We start from the raw sequence: 15,375 nt of genomic DNA, 5'->3' as shown, positions 1-15,375 counted from the left end.
AAGGGGAATAGTAATGGTAATAGAAGGGGAAAGGTAGTAACAGGCGAAGCACACAAATAGAGGTTATAATACTTCACTACCAGCAACCATTTGGTGTTTTCTTGGTTTTAACTTAGTGCTTTTAACTATGGATGGCTTCACACACTACCTGCCCTTCTAGATCCTTTAAGCCCCCAGAGATGCTTGTAAATGCGAACGCTGGATGCTGGAATTCGTGTTAAACTTGCCAGAGAAGCTCATTGTTGTTTTCCCTGCTGCCCAGCTCCTTCTAAGCTCTGTGCTAGCCTGTACAGCAGGGCTCTGCCAGCAGGCTTGCCCTTTCCTTGTTCTAGCATCCCTGCAGTCCAATGTGCTGGCTTGGATACCTTGTAAGCAGAGTGCCCTGTTGTTCCTTGGCAGGTGTCCCAGAAGAACCGGATCAGAACCTATCCAGCCCAGAGGAAGTCTTCCACTCAGGGCACTCGCGGAACTCCAGCTACGCCAGCCAGCAGTCCAAGATCTCTGGTAACTATTGATCCACACTGCTCTGCCAGCACTGGCCCCATCCACTTTCTTCCCTGCAGTGAGCTCTTGTGAGAATGATTTGCTGCCAACTCTCTCACCCTGCTCTAATACCAGTCTCCTGTTTAGTCTCTGCAGATGAGCTCATAGATGCATGTCGAAACCTCTGTACATGGGAGCAGAAATGCTGCTCTGAAGCTGTCCTGCCTATTAACTGTGCTGTAATCCATGTGTGTTTGCAGGTTACAGCACAGAGCACTCCCGCTCTTCGAGTATGTCTGACTTGACCCATCGCCGGAACACCTCCACCAGCAGCAGTGCATCTGGGGGGCTGAGCATGACAGTGGAGTGCCCTGAAGGAGAGCGGGACCACAAGCTGGAGAAGCCACCTCGCCCCCCTAGGCCAGCCATCCTGCTGGATAGACCCTCCCGGTGAGTAACTGTGGAGCAAAGCCCTTTCTCTGGGAAGCTGAGGCACAATCTGCTCATTTGTCTTCAGATAGTAGTAGATTGGATTGTAGTTGCTGAGAAAGAGGTTATTGCCAAGAGAAGCTTGACAATAAATGAAAGTCTGTGTCTTGAAAAGCTGAGTAAGTTTTCCCTTTATTTCCTCTCCGTAGGAGGAAAAAGGATTCAGTGGAGAGTCACCCAACACGAGTGGATGACACCAGGATCGATGCTGATGATATAGTGGAGAAAATAATGCAGAGTCAGGACTTCACAGATGTCAGCAATACTGAAGGTGAGAGGAGGTCTCAACGGGGATGTCTGGGCTGTTCCTTTAGCAAGGCTCACAAGCTTTTACAGCCAGATCTGATCTGCTACGGACTCCCCTTTTGGGGAGCAGTTTGCTTTCAGTGCTTGCTGCATGTTTCTATGGTAAACAAACAAACCATATGAAGAGCTGCACATCCATTAGCAAACAGCACTTGCTGCTGTTCTACACAATACAGCAGAGCTCAAACAGAAAGGATGAGAGCGGAAAAACACTGGTTCTTCAGTGCGGTAAATCAGTTACATCAGCTGTCTGTACTGCTCCCGTGGCCTTCGTCCAGGGTCAGCCCAAGGGTATTTATTAAAGTAGGAGAGCACAACTGGAGGGGAAAGAGCCCATCTCTACGAAGGGATGGGAAGAAAGATGTGTCACAGTGTGCTGGTCATCAGGTCTGAGAGCCTAAATAGGGGGCTTCTCCACTGCAGCCACATCTATTCATAAGAAATATCACTGCATTTGTTTGAATTTTCCGGTTTAGTTTCTTTCATCTTGTTGAGGTTTTTGGTAAGTTTTAAACTTGAGCCCAGCTTATTATTCATGCTTGTATAGTTACCATTAGTCACCTTGAATCAGTGCACATGGCAACACTCTAATCATATGTGGATTTACACCTCCCTTAGCCTGAGTTAAAACTAGACTGAATGTAGCCACCTCTCATGGGCAGAACAGGCTGAGTTTCTCCTCCAGTGGGCCTACAAAAGCAGGATGAGGTCCCACATCTCATCCATTCAGATGTGTTTAAGCTGGTCCACAGCTTGGATCAATGGAATTGCCTTCAAAGAAGCAGCTGGAGGAGTATCACTGAATTAATGTCCTGCATTTACTCTTCCAAAGCTTAACACTCTGGTTGATTTGTACATGAGGCTCCCTTTCAGAGCAAGCAGAGGAGTTCCCAGAGGCTCTATTACTGTGGGAACACTATGTATGCACAGAAACCCACTTGTTCCCATGCTGTGTAATGTGTCTGGGAGGGGAGCACCTGGCAGCCATTGGTACTTCTGGATTTTGATGTTTTACTTCATTTTTTATCCACAGACAGTAACCTGAGGCTGTTTGTAAGCAGAGATGGAACAACTACATTGAGCGGTATTCAGCTGGGAAACAGGTATGCTTCCAATGGCAGACAGGGGCTCCAGAGGGATTGCTTGGCTCTTTGTACCCAGGAAACTTTCACCCTTTGCTACAGGAGAGATTTCTAAACATCATGTGCTACGTGGTGGCTTTATTCCCACATTAACACCCCTGGGATCCCTTTGGTGACAGATTCCAGCTCCACTGGGTTATGAATGCAGTTCTCAGCCGGAGCTAGGAGGGATAATGTGCTCCTAGTTGTTAGATCCAGGAACAGAAGTAAGGAGTGAGAGGACAAAATGGTAGAGGCTGGTTCCTGTTTGCTGCTGTGCCCACAGGGAGCTTTGCCTCCTGCTGGCCTGCAGCAAAACTGCAGCATCTGCTTTATTGTCCCCTTTCCTTGCCTCCTCCATCGTGGTTAAGGGCTTATTCTTGGGAAAGACTTGTGAACAAACACAGCTTTTTCTTGCTCTTAGTGCAGTGTCTTGGCTGGTTGAGCCTGAATCTTTACAACACCTTTTGAGGTTAAGAAACCACCCAGACAATAACAGTAACACAAAGATCTGTCAAATTGGTGACAAATAGGGGAGCACAGCAAAGCCAGGAACACTGGCTCTTTGCGCAGGATACTCCCCCTTTTCCTCTGTCCTTTAGGATTCATGCGTTACACCCAGCTCTTTCAATTGCTCTGGTGTCAGCTTGCCACGTAGCTGTCTGGTTTGTGTTATGAGCTTTGACTCCTGGCCAGACTAACTCCTTGTTCTCAGTCTTTGGTGTGGGGTTAGAGGGTGATGTTAGTGAACAGAGCTCTGAATAACGAATTCAGAGCTCTGAATAACAACTTCAAGTGACTGGGGGAAATAACCTGGCTTTCTCCCCTTCTTCCCCGCTGCCTCCCTAGGGTCTCATCTGGAGTTTACGAGCCAGTGGTGATTGAAACCCACTAAATGTGAAGAACAGGGTAGAGCTGCTGGAAACAGGCCCCCTACCCAGTCCGCTGCCACATGGATGCCAACCTTTACCTCTCTTCATGCAGCATTCCAGAAGGGATTTCTCCACACCCCTCCCCATACATTTGCACTGCAGAACTACTCCGAGACCACTCCAGATCATGCACTTTTTCCTGAGTTGGCATTACCCTTCTCCACTTCCCAGTTCTTCCAGTGCCTGCCTTCCCCCTGTTTCTGTTCGGATGTAAGGTGTCTGTTGGGCTTATCCTTAGTCCTAGAGGATGTTGCTCGTGTGCATCCCTCACTCCACCCATTCACTTGCAGCAGGGGACTTCTCATCTTCTGTCTCCCCAAAGCATTGGGTTTATACCACTGTGAACTCTTGAAACCACTGGGGGAGAGGGGGAAACCGTTGTAACCAAACCGAGAGCTGCTTGTGGGTGACACGGTGAAATGGCCACTTGCAGGATGCTTTATCCCATTGACTGTGCAAGGGAACATCACCTTCCAAGGCAACGGTTTTTACGGAACAAGGTATGCTATGGTGTACACTTCACCTTCCTGCCCTCAAATCCCCAAACATCCTCTTGTCTCATAGGAAATACTTCCCAAAAGTGCATTTCAGAAAACTACCACGATCCAGATGGGAGTTAATAACAGTTAAATGCTAATGCTGTTATACCACTAACTGCATTACACCCTTCCACTGCTGGGCATGGAAGGGCAGTGTTCATCTGTTAGCATTAGCAGGAGCACTTTAGAGGTTCCAGATTTTACCTGGAAGAGGCTTCTACTTGGTGTTCCAGGAGTGTGATCCCTGTTTGCTGCACTGAGCCAGCAAATCATCACTGTTGGAGCTTGGAATACAAAGCCTCTTTTTTTTGTTGTTTTCTTCTTTTTTTGTTGTTATTTTAGGCTCAGGAAGGGAAGTGCCCTTCTTGAACTGTGAAAAGAATCTGGCTATCTGATAGCTCTCCCCTGGGCCAGGGCAGGGTGCAGTTGACTGTGGTGGTCTCTCTGTTGTGGTGGTGATTAACAATTGCCTCTCTTGGCCTGCTCCGGGGAGGGAATTGCTGTTGGTTGGCCTTTCTTGCCCTGTCAGTGGGGATCTGTGCCTGTGCTGGTTCTTTCTGGGGCTGGGGAGAAGCCACTGTCTCTGCCTTCACAGGTAGGATGGGTGTCTTCTGCTGTGTTAGCCACGGCAGCCGTTCTTACCTGCTCTGTGGCGAGTGAACTCTTCTGACAAGGCTTCAAACTGTTCTCTGGTTGATCTTTCAATTGTTCCTCTTTGGGTTTGGTTCCTGCCGTTGGTTGATGCTTGAGTTGCCTCTTTTCCTTGCAGTGTGTGGCAGAGATGTTGGTTGGTCCCTTTCAGCTCTCACTTAGATTCTCCTGGCAGCTGATCTGCAGATAAGGATGTAGGCAAAGTCCAGCCAGGGGCTGTGCTTGCAGCCCTTCCTGTACAGAGACTCTCAGCTGAGAAGCTATTTCCTTGTAGTGCCCTTTCCTCTTTTGCCAGTGGACTGTGGTGCACTCGGAGCAATGGCACCCTCTTGGGCACGGCTGGGAACGTGCCCTCCTCTGACACACGTGTGTGTGCACACACTTGTCCCATTCAGTGAGGAGAAACTTGTAACTGATCACGTTGTTGTTCCAATTCTTAGCTATTGGAAAGCCTTTTCTTAATGGGAAAGTAAAAAGGGTGAGCTATGGTCTCTGTAGCCACAATGCATGCAGATGAGCTACTGGAAAAGGGAATTTGGCAGAATGAGAAACAAGGAATGAAAGGACCTGATTTATAGTTTCTGCCCTGCTAGCTAAGGATGGCTGCATGGGAGTGTGCTAGGCAGGGTGGCAAAGCTATACAGCTGCTCACTGTGATTTGACAGTTTCTCTCTTTGAGTCAAGAGGTTTCTTTCTGCATTTGGACAGACCACATGTAGGATATGGATCTTTTTTCACCCTTTCCCTTCAAAGGGAATTAAATTTGGATTAGGGTAAGGAGGGGGTACAGACAACACCTTGCTTTGGTTTAATGTAGGGAAGAAGTATCGGATCTTTTGAGTCTGTCTAGAACAAAAGCTCTTTCACATTTGCTGAAGGTTCTTAATGGTGATCTCTTCATTCAGTCTGGGTAGGTTTGGCACTTGCTTGCAGGCTGGTGAGCATCCTGCCCTGCTCCTGGGGTGCTGTGTGTCTGCAGGAAGGGGAGGACCACTCGCTTTTCTCTCTCCCTGGGGCTTTGCCAGAAAGCCAGGCCTGGCCTGACCCTCTGCTCTGGCCAGGGTGAGGGCAGCAGCAGGCTCAGCCAGCAATGGGTGTTCAGCCTGCCTGTGGAGCTGCTCCATAGCACAGAGCCCCGGCTGCTCCCCAGGGGCCAGCAAAGCCCCTTGTGGGGGGAATCAGGTCCAACCAGGACATAAAAGGAGCAAACATAAGCCAGGAAAGAGGCCAAAACCCAGCTCACTTGTGCTGCTCTGCTTCTGTTCCCATGGAGAACAATGGCACTGGCTGTCAGAGCGGTTGGCTTTCTCCTGGGCTCCATTGGCAAGAGTCAGCTGCTCCGAGGTGCTGGCAGCTCGGCCTGTCATGAAATCACCAGTGGGACACACAGAGGGAGGAATCTCTTCCCAGCAAAGCAAAAGGAGAAGCAGTTGAGCTTTCCAGAAAGCTGGTCTCATCTTCCCAGGCTGGCAGAGGCATAGCCTGCTCCATCCCATAGCTGTGGCCAACCTGGGCACATCTCTGCCTTCTTCTCCAGTGGCGTGGCACATCACCGCTTGTGGGTTTTGATAACTGTCTCATGGGGTGTCTGTTCCTTGTCTCCACGTTATTGACTCCACAGATCCTGGTCTTTATGTAGCTTTTTAGCTCTCCTACCCTTGGTTTTGAATTAGAAAGCAGCCGTAGCCGTTCAGCCTGGTGCAGCACAGCCAGGGCTGTGGCACCCAGAGGGAGGAAGGAGCACTCTGTTCCTATTCCTGGATCCCACACAGAGCTCCCACTGCAGTGCCCATTGGTGGGCATGGAGGCCGTGGTGCTGGCAGTGGGATCCCTTGTCCTGCAGACTCGCTGCCACCTCGGGAAGCTGCATCTCACAAGCACTTTTCTCCGTGTGGCATCGCTTGCCCTCTGTTCCTCAGTGGACTTTGAGCATTGAAGCAGTGCATCGGTTTCAGACCCAAACCTCTGGTTGGTTTTCTTTGGGGTTTTCTTTTTTGTTGTGAAGTTTATTGAGTTTTGTTTTTTTTTTAATCAACCCAGCAGGCTGGTGGTTTTTTTGACTTGCATTATTGTTTCATTGATATTTTATTCCTGGGGAGGGGGTTGAAGGGGGAGGATGCTCTTCCCCACATCATTCCCCTTCTCAGGGGATTCAGAGGTGGCTTAAACTAAAAGGACCTTATTGGCAAGACTCTGCATCCCTACGGTCTGTGATGCTGGTGAGCAGGGCTGCTCCTGCCTGGCTGATCCAGAGAGCAGAGCTGGCCTCTGCTTTGGACTGGAGGCCGGGTGAGATGTGTGGGCTCTGCTCAACCAGTTCCTGGACCTTTAGTTGGTGGAAGCCGATTGCAAAGAGTTGAGAAATTCATGATAACTTTTTTTGGTTTACTAACTTTCTTTTCTTTTTAAACCAATCTAAACTGAGTGAATGTCCATAAGAACAGGCTTAGCTGTGACTTGGTGAAGGAGATGGCTTTCAATTGGAAATTGTGATGGGGGGGAGGGGGAAAAAAGGGGGGAGGAGAAGGATGTTGTTCCTCCATCATCTTTTGTATGGCCAGCACTTTAAATGGGGGCCCTCGTGCTGTCCTGTCACTTGGGGCAGCAGGTGCGTGATCTCTCCCCCTCCTCATCCTCCTTACAAATAAGCCCTTTTTAAACGCTTGCTTCAGTGTATAGAGGGTCCCAAGCCCTGCAGAGCACCCGTTTCAGTCTCATCTCCATAGGAGGGGGGTGAACTTCTTATTTATTGTTGTCGTCGCTGTTTCTTTTGAACCCACTGGCACCTGCAGCTGGACTCTGCACGTGCGACGTGTTGTGAACCTCTGGGAAAACCTCACTCCAGGTACGCTTAGAGCACGTAGGTTAAAACACCCCTCCTGGAGAGGGGGACCCCCCTCCTTCGCTCCCCTCCTCACTGCCTTACCCGGGAGCTGCAGATTCACCCTCCTTTACCCCATCACCTCTTGCTCCGGTGACAGCCCTGTGGACAAGGCTGGTCCCCAAGGCGCAAGGACCTACAAACGCTGCCTGGTCGCAGGCGTTTGTCCTTAAAGAGCCACTTCCTCGCTGGGGTGTGAGCCCCAAATTCCCCCTCACTTCCCTCCCGAGCCTGATGCCCTCTCCATGTTGCATCACCCCTGCCCATCAGGAAGGGAGCGGACATGGGAAACTGGGAAGTAACAAGGAATTTGGATGCGGCTGAGCCTCGGAACTTGTCTCAAACATAAGGAATAATGGTAGAGCCCGTATTTTTGTGGGGGGGAAAGGGGAGATGTCGGTTTATTTTCTTGGAAGCCAATGGAGCTCAGTGCTGTTCAGCGGAGGCGCGCACTTGATTTCTATCAGATTCTATAGAGAGATGGCTGATATTTTTGGAAAGGGAATGAATGGGTCTATGCAAACTTCCAAAATGGCTTGAAAATAAAGAAGAAAAACAAAAGAGATAGTTTAACATTTTTTTACTTTGAAATCTAAAGAGAAAAAAGCTCTAACTTTGTTTCTTAAAGTGCGTTTAGAAAGAGAAGCTACTTCCACTGCTCTATTTTGATGATGATGATGATGATTCTTGGAGAGTTTGGGCTGGAGGGAATGACTATTTTTCATCGTTTTTATCTTGCTCCTCTAGTTTTGGGTTTTGTTTCTTTGTTTTTTTCTAACGGAATGCTGTGCCGTCTTTGATTCAACAGAGATCGTGTTTGTATTTTCTGTATCTGGTTCCTAACGTAGAGAAATAACAAATATATGAGGAAAATCAATATAATGTCAAATGTTGTTATGGTTTGGGGGGGAAATAAAGGGGTTTTGGTACTTCACACTGCTTCTGCTCTCTTCCTTTCTTGCTTTAAATATACCAAGGTACCTGCTAAGGAAACAGGGGAGGTTAGGGCTGGTTGGGATTGGGTTTGTCTTTGCCTTCCAGCATCGCCTCGGTGGTTGGGATACAGGACCTGAGTACCTCGGCTGTTGGAGCTGGGTTTGAGCCCTTTGGGTCCATAGCTGACACCAGCACAGCGTGTTGCTGTGGAGGTGTTCCTGTCCCCTGGCCGACCCCGCTGTACCCGGTACCACGGTGGGACAGGGCAGCACGGGCAGCACGAGCATCCGGACATGCGCCGGTGCCTCCCGGCGACGGGGCCAGCTCCGCCGGGGACTACAACTCCCGTCATGCTCCGCGCCAGCCTCGCTGATTGGCCTCCGAGGGGCGGGCACGGCCGGCGTTCTGCACGCTGATTGGTGCAGCCCCCGGAAGGGCGGGGCTCTCTGGGAGGGAGGCCGCCGGTCGCCATGGTGAGTGCGGGCGGTTCCGCTCTGCTTCATGGGGCGACGTGAGGGGACCCGGGCCCGGCCGGGGGGAACCGGGCTCCTCCGGAGCTCCGTGAGCACCGGTAGCTCAGCGGAGCCGGTGGTGGGGAGGAGCAGCGGGTCTCGGCCGTTGCCCTCGCGGTGTCGGTGCTGCCGAGGCTCTCCCGTCCCCAGGTTCTGCCGGTGCCCATCGGAGCCGCTCCGTGCGGATCCGCAATGAGTGCTTGTCCCTCCGCAGGCCACAGCAACAGACCAGGTGGTTGGATTCGGCTTGGTCGCCTTCAGCGCCCTCCTCTTCGTGTACTACACCCTCTGGATCATCGCACTGGTACGGGGCTCATGGCGGCTGCAAGCCGGGCTCTTCACCCCCCAGGCCCGGCTTAGGGGCTGATGTGCTCCTGTTGGGGCTCTGCTTGCCGGCTTCCTGGTTGGAACGTTCAGGGCAGAGCTTCCTCTGTTTCTGGCCCCCTCTGGGTGTGCCTGCCCTGCTGCTCTGAACCAGGCTGACCCAGCCAGGGTAAGATACAAAGCTCATGTGAGCTGTCAGAGCTGCAGCCTGGTCCCTCTGGAGGTGATGCTGTTGGTGTCTGCTTTTGTAGTCCCACAGGTTGCTGGTTCTGAAGGGAATTAGAAGTGGTAAATATAGAAAGAGATCACTTGTACCAAGAGCCTGGGGAGAAGAGTTTGGGCAGGGGAGAGATTCAGAGCAGGTCTGTGGGGAAGGCCTTGGGGGTGTTGGTCAATGGGAAACTTAACATGAGCCAGCTTCAGTGTGTGCTTGCAGCCCAGAAAGCAACCGTATCCTGGGCTGCATCAAAGGGAACATGACCAGCAGGTCGAAGGAGGTGATCCTGCCCCTGTGCTCTTGTGAGACCTCACTTGGAGCATTGTGTGCAGTTCTGGTGTCCTCAACAGAAAGAGGATATGGAACTGTTGGAACAAGTCCAGACGAGGGCCATGAGGATGCTCAGGGACTGGAGCACCTTTCATATGAAGACAGGCTGAGAAAGTTGGGGCTGTTCAGCCTGGAGAAGAGAAGGCTGCATGGAGACCTCATAGCAGCTTCCAGTATCTGAAGGGGGCCTACAGGGATGCTGGTGAGGGACTATTCATTAGGGACTGTAGTGATAGGACAAGGGGTAACAGGTTGAAACTTAAACAGCAGAGGTTTAGACTGGATATAAGGAAGAAATTCTTTCCTGTTAGGGTGGTGAGGCACTGGAATGGGTTGCCCAGGGAGGTTGTGAATGCTCCATCCCTGGCAGTGTTCAAGGCCAGGTTGGATGAAGCCTTGGGTGATATGGTTTAGTGTGAGGTGTCCCTGCCCATGGCAGGGGGGTTGGAACTGGATGATCTGAAGGTCCTTTCCAACCCTAACTATTCTATGATTCTATGAATGTAGAGCTCTGGAAAAGTGGTTCTGAGCCTGTGAGGTTCATCCATTTCAGGTTCATTTAGAATCAGGGAACACCAGGTTGCACCCAGAGGATCATCTGGTCCAACCTCATGAATGATTTTCTTGCTGGAAAGAGACATCTTGTGAGAGGCCGGTGCAGCTCTGGCTGATGGCTCCTGGCAGCTTCTCCTCCAACCTCCGACCGGTTTGAGTTCCCTCCTGCCCCTGCTTGCTCTGCTCCCGCTGTGTTGCTGTTGGTGGCTGCGGGAGCGGGTCCGTGTCCTCGCTGCCCTGCAGGAATCCTTACACTGCTCTCTAGCGTCCGAAGCCTTCCAGTGGATCCTGGCGGGATCACCATGAACCAGAGCCAGGATCAGCTTCTTTCTACAGGGCACAGAGCCCTGGGATTCACTGTGCTCAGCACCGAGCAGGATGGCAGCTGAGCCCAGCCTGGGGTTATGGCCCTCATGTCACTGCCCCCTTCCCAGCTGCTGAACGCTGCAGCCTCCTCAGCCATGGGCTGGTCTGAGAGCCCTATTTCTACCTATCTCCTGCTTGCTTCCACCCTGCATTGGAAACCACGAGATTGCAGGTGCTGGGGCCTGGCCCTGGTGCTGTGCCCCCTCCTGACAGCCCTCTCTGTGCCCTGCAGCCCTTCATCGACAGCGACCACAGCATCCACCAGTACTTCTTGCCCAGGGAGTACGCGGTTCTCATCCCCGTGGTGGCCGGGCTGCTGCTGCTGTTATTTATAGGTGAGTGTCGTTCCTCTTGTTCTAATTAGAAGCTGCTAAATTAGGAAGAGAGGAGAGGGCTGCTTGGGGCCTCTGTGACACTTGTGCCATGCTCCCTGTGGCCACTGCTGGCACAGGCTCTGGGGGCTGGTGCCTGGGTGTATAACATGGGCTGTTTGAGCCCCTGCACAGAGGAGCTGTCTCGCTCGCGCTGCTCGGGTCCTGTTTCTCATTAGGGTTTCAATTAGATGTTTGTAATTCGACGTTTCCTGGCTCAATCTGATCTCTTTCTCATTGCAGGTATTTTTATAACGGTTGTGATGTGGAAGAACAGGAAACCTGCCAAGAAATCGGACTGAAGGGGGGTGAGAAGGGGCCAGAGCCAAGAAAAGACTTTGCCCACAGCCCCGAGCAGACAGTGCTCAGCACCAAACCCTCCTTCCTGCAGAGACAAACCCGTTTACACTGTACTGACCAAAGGAACCAATCCTGACATTCAGGGCTCATCGAGAGAGGGACCAGAGCCCTGCTGTGAGGGACCTGCTGCAAGCTGGGGCTGTGCTCTGGGCTGCAGTGGCTGGGGGCTGACATCCACCCTCTGCTCCAGCCTCTGGGTGATCCTTACCCGCTGCTCTTGTTGGGTCCAGTGTGTTCCTCCTGTGTCCTTATTAAATGTTCACCTATGGTTTGGGAGGTTTCTTAATGGTGTTTGAGGGGAAAGAAATGAGACCTTGGGCATGGAAAAGGCAAGTTTGAATTCTCCATTTGCCTGCTGGAAGAGCTGATCATAGAATCCGAGAAGGGTTTGGATGAAAGGGAACTTAAAGCCCATCCAGCTCCAATCCTGTGCCACGAGCAGGGACAGCTTCCACTTGTGTGGCATGTGAGCACTGTGCTGGGACAGGGAACATCAGAGAGCCTGGCTGGGCCGGCCTGGGCATACCCAGCCTTGTGCCATGGGGCAGCTCCAGCAAGGGGAGGGCAGGGTTGGGGTGCTCTGATCCTTCTCAGGCAGCACCATGTCCATCACCTCCAGTCCTGCCCAGGGGTGATGCTGGTGCCTCCAGGTGCCTTGGGCTGAGCCTGGCTGTGCTTTAACCCCATGTGCGTGCCTGGAGCTGGTGCTTGGTGCAGAGGCTCAGCTTCCACGGGAGGTTTGTCCTGCAGAGGCTGCCAGGCCTCCATCCACCCCTCCTGCCTTGCCTCTCTGTTGGTGCTGCTCCGCAGGGTGAGGAACCCTTCCCAGCCCCTCTCCACCTGGACATGGCTCAGTGCAGGCCATGAGGCCGGGTGGGAGCTGGGGCAGGAGGCAAGAGGGTGGAAGATGGGATCATGTCTGCCCACGCCAGGTTCGCCTGCTGCGTCAGAGCCCTGCTGCACCCCTGTCACCTCATCTCCAGTCCTGCTCCAAGCTTGCCAAGGGCAGGGCTGGGACCAGTTTTGAGGCTACTTCTCATGTTTCTGTGTCAACAGGAGGAGGATACAAAGTCCAGCACCCACCCTGGGCAGCAGGCACCTCTCTGCGGGAGCGCTTTGCATGGTCCAGGGGCAAGAAGGGCTGAGGGTGGGGGCATCAGGTGGGGACTGGGAACCAAGGGGCTGGTTTGAGCTGCTCCGGATCCCTTTGGCTGGGAGCTGATGGTGCTCGCAGGTGAGGAGGGGCTCAGGGACAGGGGGTTCACAGCAGGGACCCCAAGCGAGGGGAGCCTGAGAGGGCAGATGAGGGGCAGAGGGAAACGGAGATGGGCACCGGGGGGCACAGCGGATGGGGCCGGGTCCGCATCGGGGCACGTGAGGCGCTGCCCCCGGTACCCCCACGAGTGGGGTCGGTCCCGGTACCCGCGAACGGGTCCCGGTGCCGGTGCCGGTGCCGGAGGCGGCGCTGGGCTGCGGGGGGGGGGGGGGGGGGCGGTCCCGGTCCCGGCAGTGCCCGCTCGGCTCCGCCCCTCCCTGCGCTGCCCCGCGGGATGCGGGACCCGGCGGCCGCGGCCCTGCCGCGGGGGCTCCCGGCGCGGTGAGTGCGGCCCGAACCGGGGGCACCGGGGCACGGATGGGGCTGCCCCGGGGGGGACCCCGCGCTTCGGGTACCGGTACCGGGGGTGCTGAGCCCGCTCTGTGCGCAGGGAGCGAGCCGCGACCCTCGTGCTGAGCCCGGGCCCCGCAGTGCCCCCCGAGCATGAAGACCCTGGTGAGTACCCGCTGGGACCCGACGGCACCGGCGGGGACGGAGCCCGGGTGAGCCCCGGTGCTGCCGCAGGAAGTGAGCTCGGTGCGGGCACCCGGAGCTCCCCCTGCGCCCCGACGCCCATCCCCGTGGGTCTGCTCCTGCCCACGGCCCCATGGAGCCCCCGGCATCCAACGCACGGAGGGGGCACATGGCCGGGCCCGCAGGAACCTTCCTTGTCCCGCTCTGCTCCAGGCCCGGCTCTTCCTGTCTCTGGTGTGTGCGGCGCTGGGTGCTGTGCTCTACGTCCTGCTGTGCAACCAGGCCTGCCCCTGGGACTGCTACCGGCCCCCGGCGCAGTGGGGCAGCCCCACAGCATCCACCGCCCCCCGCTTACAGGGGTACAGCCGCGTCCCTGACGGGAAGGTGAGCGGGGATGGGGCAGCTCGGCCCGACCGTGCCTCAGTTTCCCCTTTCTTAATGAGAGCGGAAGGGGCTGCAGGAGGCAATGGGAGCCAATGGGTTCATCTCCCCACAGCCACTGAAGCGGACCCAGTGCCGCCGCTGTGCCATGGTCTCCAGCTCGGGGCAGATGCTGGGCTCGCGCCTGGGCCAGGCCATCGATGGGGAGGAGTGTGTCCTGCGCATGAACCACGCGCCCACCGCCGGCTACGAGCAGGACGTGGGCACCCGCAGCACCGTGCGTGTGGTGTCACACACCAGCGTCCCCCTGCTCCTCAGGAACCAGCGCTACTTCTTCCAGCAGTGCCGGGACACCCTGTACATCATCTGGGGGCCGGCGAGGAAGATGAGCAGGGAGAAGGGGGGTTCCACCTACCAGGCGCTGCTGAAGGTGATGCAGATGTACCCGCACCTGCAGATCTACACCCTGACCGACGAGAAGATGAACTATTGTGACAACATCTTCCAGAAGGAGACAGGCAAGAACAGGTACCACCACCTCCCACGGAGCCCCCGTTGGGTCCCCCCACCATAGCACCGGTTGTCCCCCCGTCAGACACCCGTACCCCAGCTGGGCTGGTAGCCCCATCCCATCCACTCCCACACATCGCGGTGCTTTGCAGGATGAAGTCTGGCTCCTTCCTGAGCACAGGCTGGTTCACCATGATCCTGGCTATGGAGCTGTGCGAGCAGATCCGTGTCTTCGGCATGGTCAGCGACAGCTACTGCAGGTACGTGGGGAGCAGCGGGCATGGGGTGACCCAGCGTCCCCCCGAGTCCCACACCCCCATCCCCTCGCAACAGGGAGAAGAACCACTCGAGTGTGCCCTACCACTACTTCGAGCAGGGGAAGCTGGATGAGTGCAGGATGTACCTGATGCACGAGCGAGCCCAGCGCGCCGGGCACCGCTTCATCACCGAGAAAACCATCTTCTCCCGCTGGGCCAAGAGCAAGAACATCACCTTCACCCACCCGTCCTGGGCAGGCGGGTAGGGAGTGAGCCATGGGGCGAGGCAGCATCCTGCAGTGACTTGCCTTGGCTGCACCAGTGCCTCTATAGCAGCAGGGCTGGTTCCTCCAGCTGCTGGGTGGGCTGGGACACCCCCCACCCCCCCATGTTGATGCACAGGGGCATGAGCTGGACCCATAGAGCCCCTTTGGCACCAAGCACCTCTCCGATGGATCCAGTGAGACCACAAAGGGTTTCCACCTGCTCTGCTGGGGTGAATGTTTAATGCAGGATGGAACATTCAGGCTGCTGGGCTCCAGCATGACAGCGGCAGAGCTCAGGGCCGTGAGCCGATGGAGCTCCTCACCCCACTGATGCCCTGCTTCCTGGTGCTTGATGTGGGGTGCAGGGCTCCCCCATCCTGCTGCCTTCTGCTGCTCTGCACCAGGGCAGGTCCCTGTGGTCCCCTGCATCCCCTTAACTGGATGCCCTGGGGTCACACACAGCTCAGGGGGGGCTTGAAGTTGCCTCATCACAAGTGCCCTTGGATTCAGACCAAAGCAAACGTGGCCATTAAACTCAGTTTTAACTCGATGGTGCTTTGTGCTGTGCTCCTTAGGGCTGAAAGACGTGGGGACGGGACAGCAGCTGCTCTCTGTGCTGCCAGCATCCTGCTCCCTGCCAGGCTATAAATAAGGTGACGAGGGGGTAGAGCTGAGCCTGAGTGTGGAGGAAGGAGCCGAATGCCAACGGCAGAGACCATTTGGGAACCCAACCAGGAGATGGGTGCTGAGCAGGGGTGGATTCTGTGCTGGGTTCAGGGTGATCTTTGTCCTGCAGGGA

The 15,375-nt window shown here is 54.7% G+C and overlaps 3 protein-coding genes across 3 annotated transcripts in view; all 3 read left to right on the top strand.

Annotated features, from left to right (window-relative positions):
* The window catches only part of EEIG1 (estrogen-induced osteoclastogenesis regulator 1), a 37,815-nt gene extending 29,479 nt beyond the window's left edge, over nucleotides 1-8,336 (top strand). The window contains exons 8-12 of the mRNA XM_005145613.3: nucleotides 400-504; nucleotides 744-933; nucleotides 1,122-1,243; nucleotides 2,312-2,381; nucleotides 3,249-8,336. Coding sequence (XP_005145670.1) covers nucleotides 400-504; nucleotides 744-933; nucleotides 1,122-1,243; nucleotides 2,312-2,381; nucleotides 3,249-3,294 — 533 coding nt within the window. The 3' untranslated portion in view covers nucleotides 3,295-8,336. The remainder of the gene's footprint in view (nucleotides 1-399; nucleotides 505-743; nucleotides 934-1,121; nucleotides 1,244-2,311; nucleotides 2,382-3,248) is intronic.
* A 437-nt stretch (nucleotides 8,337-8,773) lies between these two features.
* On the top strand, nucleotides 8,774-11,646 carry DPM2 (dolichyl-phosphate mannosyltransferase subunit 2, regulatory). Its single transcript, XM_031045890.2, has 4 exons — nucleotides 8,774-8,811; nucleotides 9,065-9,154; nucleotides 10,875-10,977; nucleotides 11,257-11,646. Exons 1-4 carry the CDS (start codon nucleotides 8,809-8,811, stop codon nucleotides 11,313-11,315), a joined length of 255 nt encoding a protein of 84 aa, XP_030901750.1. The 5' UTR covers nucleotides 8,774-8,808; the 3' UTR covers nucleotides 11,316-11,646.
* A 1,305-nt stretch (nucleotides 11,647-12,951) lies between these two features.
* On the top strand, nucleotides 12,952-15,126 carry ST6GALNAC4 (ST6 N-acetylgalactosaminide alpha-2,6-sialyltransferase 4). Its single transcript, XM_034067567.1, has 6 exons — nucleotides 12,952-12,970; nucleotides 13,080-13,144; nucleotides 13,376-13,546; nucleotides 13,659-14,071; nucleotides 14,206-14,313; nucleotides 14,387-15,126. Exons 2-6 carry the CDS (start codon nucleotides 13,133-13,135, stop codon nucleotides 14,574-14,576), a joined length of 894 nt encoding a protein of 297 aa, XP_033923458.1. The 5' UTR covers nucleotides 12,952-12,970; nucleotides 13,080-13,132; the 3' UTR covers nucleotides 14,577-15,126.
* The last annotated feature ends 249 nt before the right edge of the window (nucleotides 15,127-15,375 follow it).

This window comes from Melopsittacus undulatus, chromosome 11 (genome assembly GCF_012275295.1).
Source record: "Melopsittacus undulatus isolate bMelUnd1 chromosome 11, bMelUnd1.mat.Z, whole genome shotgun sequence".
Classification (NCBI taxonomy): Eukaryota; Metazoa; Chordata; class Aves; order Psittaciformes; family Psittaculidae; genus Melopsittacus; species Melopsittacus undulatus.
The sequence above is the reverse complement of the archived record's forward strand: the minus strand, read 5'-3'. Positions and strand labels throughout refer to the sequence as shown.

Coding starts and splice junctions, on each gene's coding strand:
- DPM2 (XM_031045890.2), top strand. Junction 9,155..10,874: donor CCCTCTGGATCATCGCACTG/GTACGGGGCTCA, acceptor TGTGCCCTGCAG/CCCTTCATCGACAGCGACCA. Junction 10,978..11,256: donor GCTGCTGCTGTTATTTATAG/GTGAGTGTCGTT, acceptor TTCTCATTGCAG/GTATTTTTATAACGGTTGTG.
- ST6GALNAC4 (XM_034067567.1), top strand. Junction 14,072..14,205: donor AAGGAGACAGGCAAGAACAG/GTACCACCACCT, acceptor GGTGCTTTGCAG/GATGAAGTCTGGCTCCTTCC. Junction 14,314..14,386: donor GTCAGCGACAGCTACTGCAG/GTACGTGGGGAG, acceptor CCCTCGCAACAG/GGAGAAGAACCACTCGAGTG.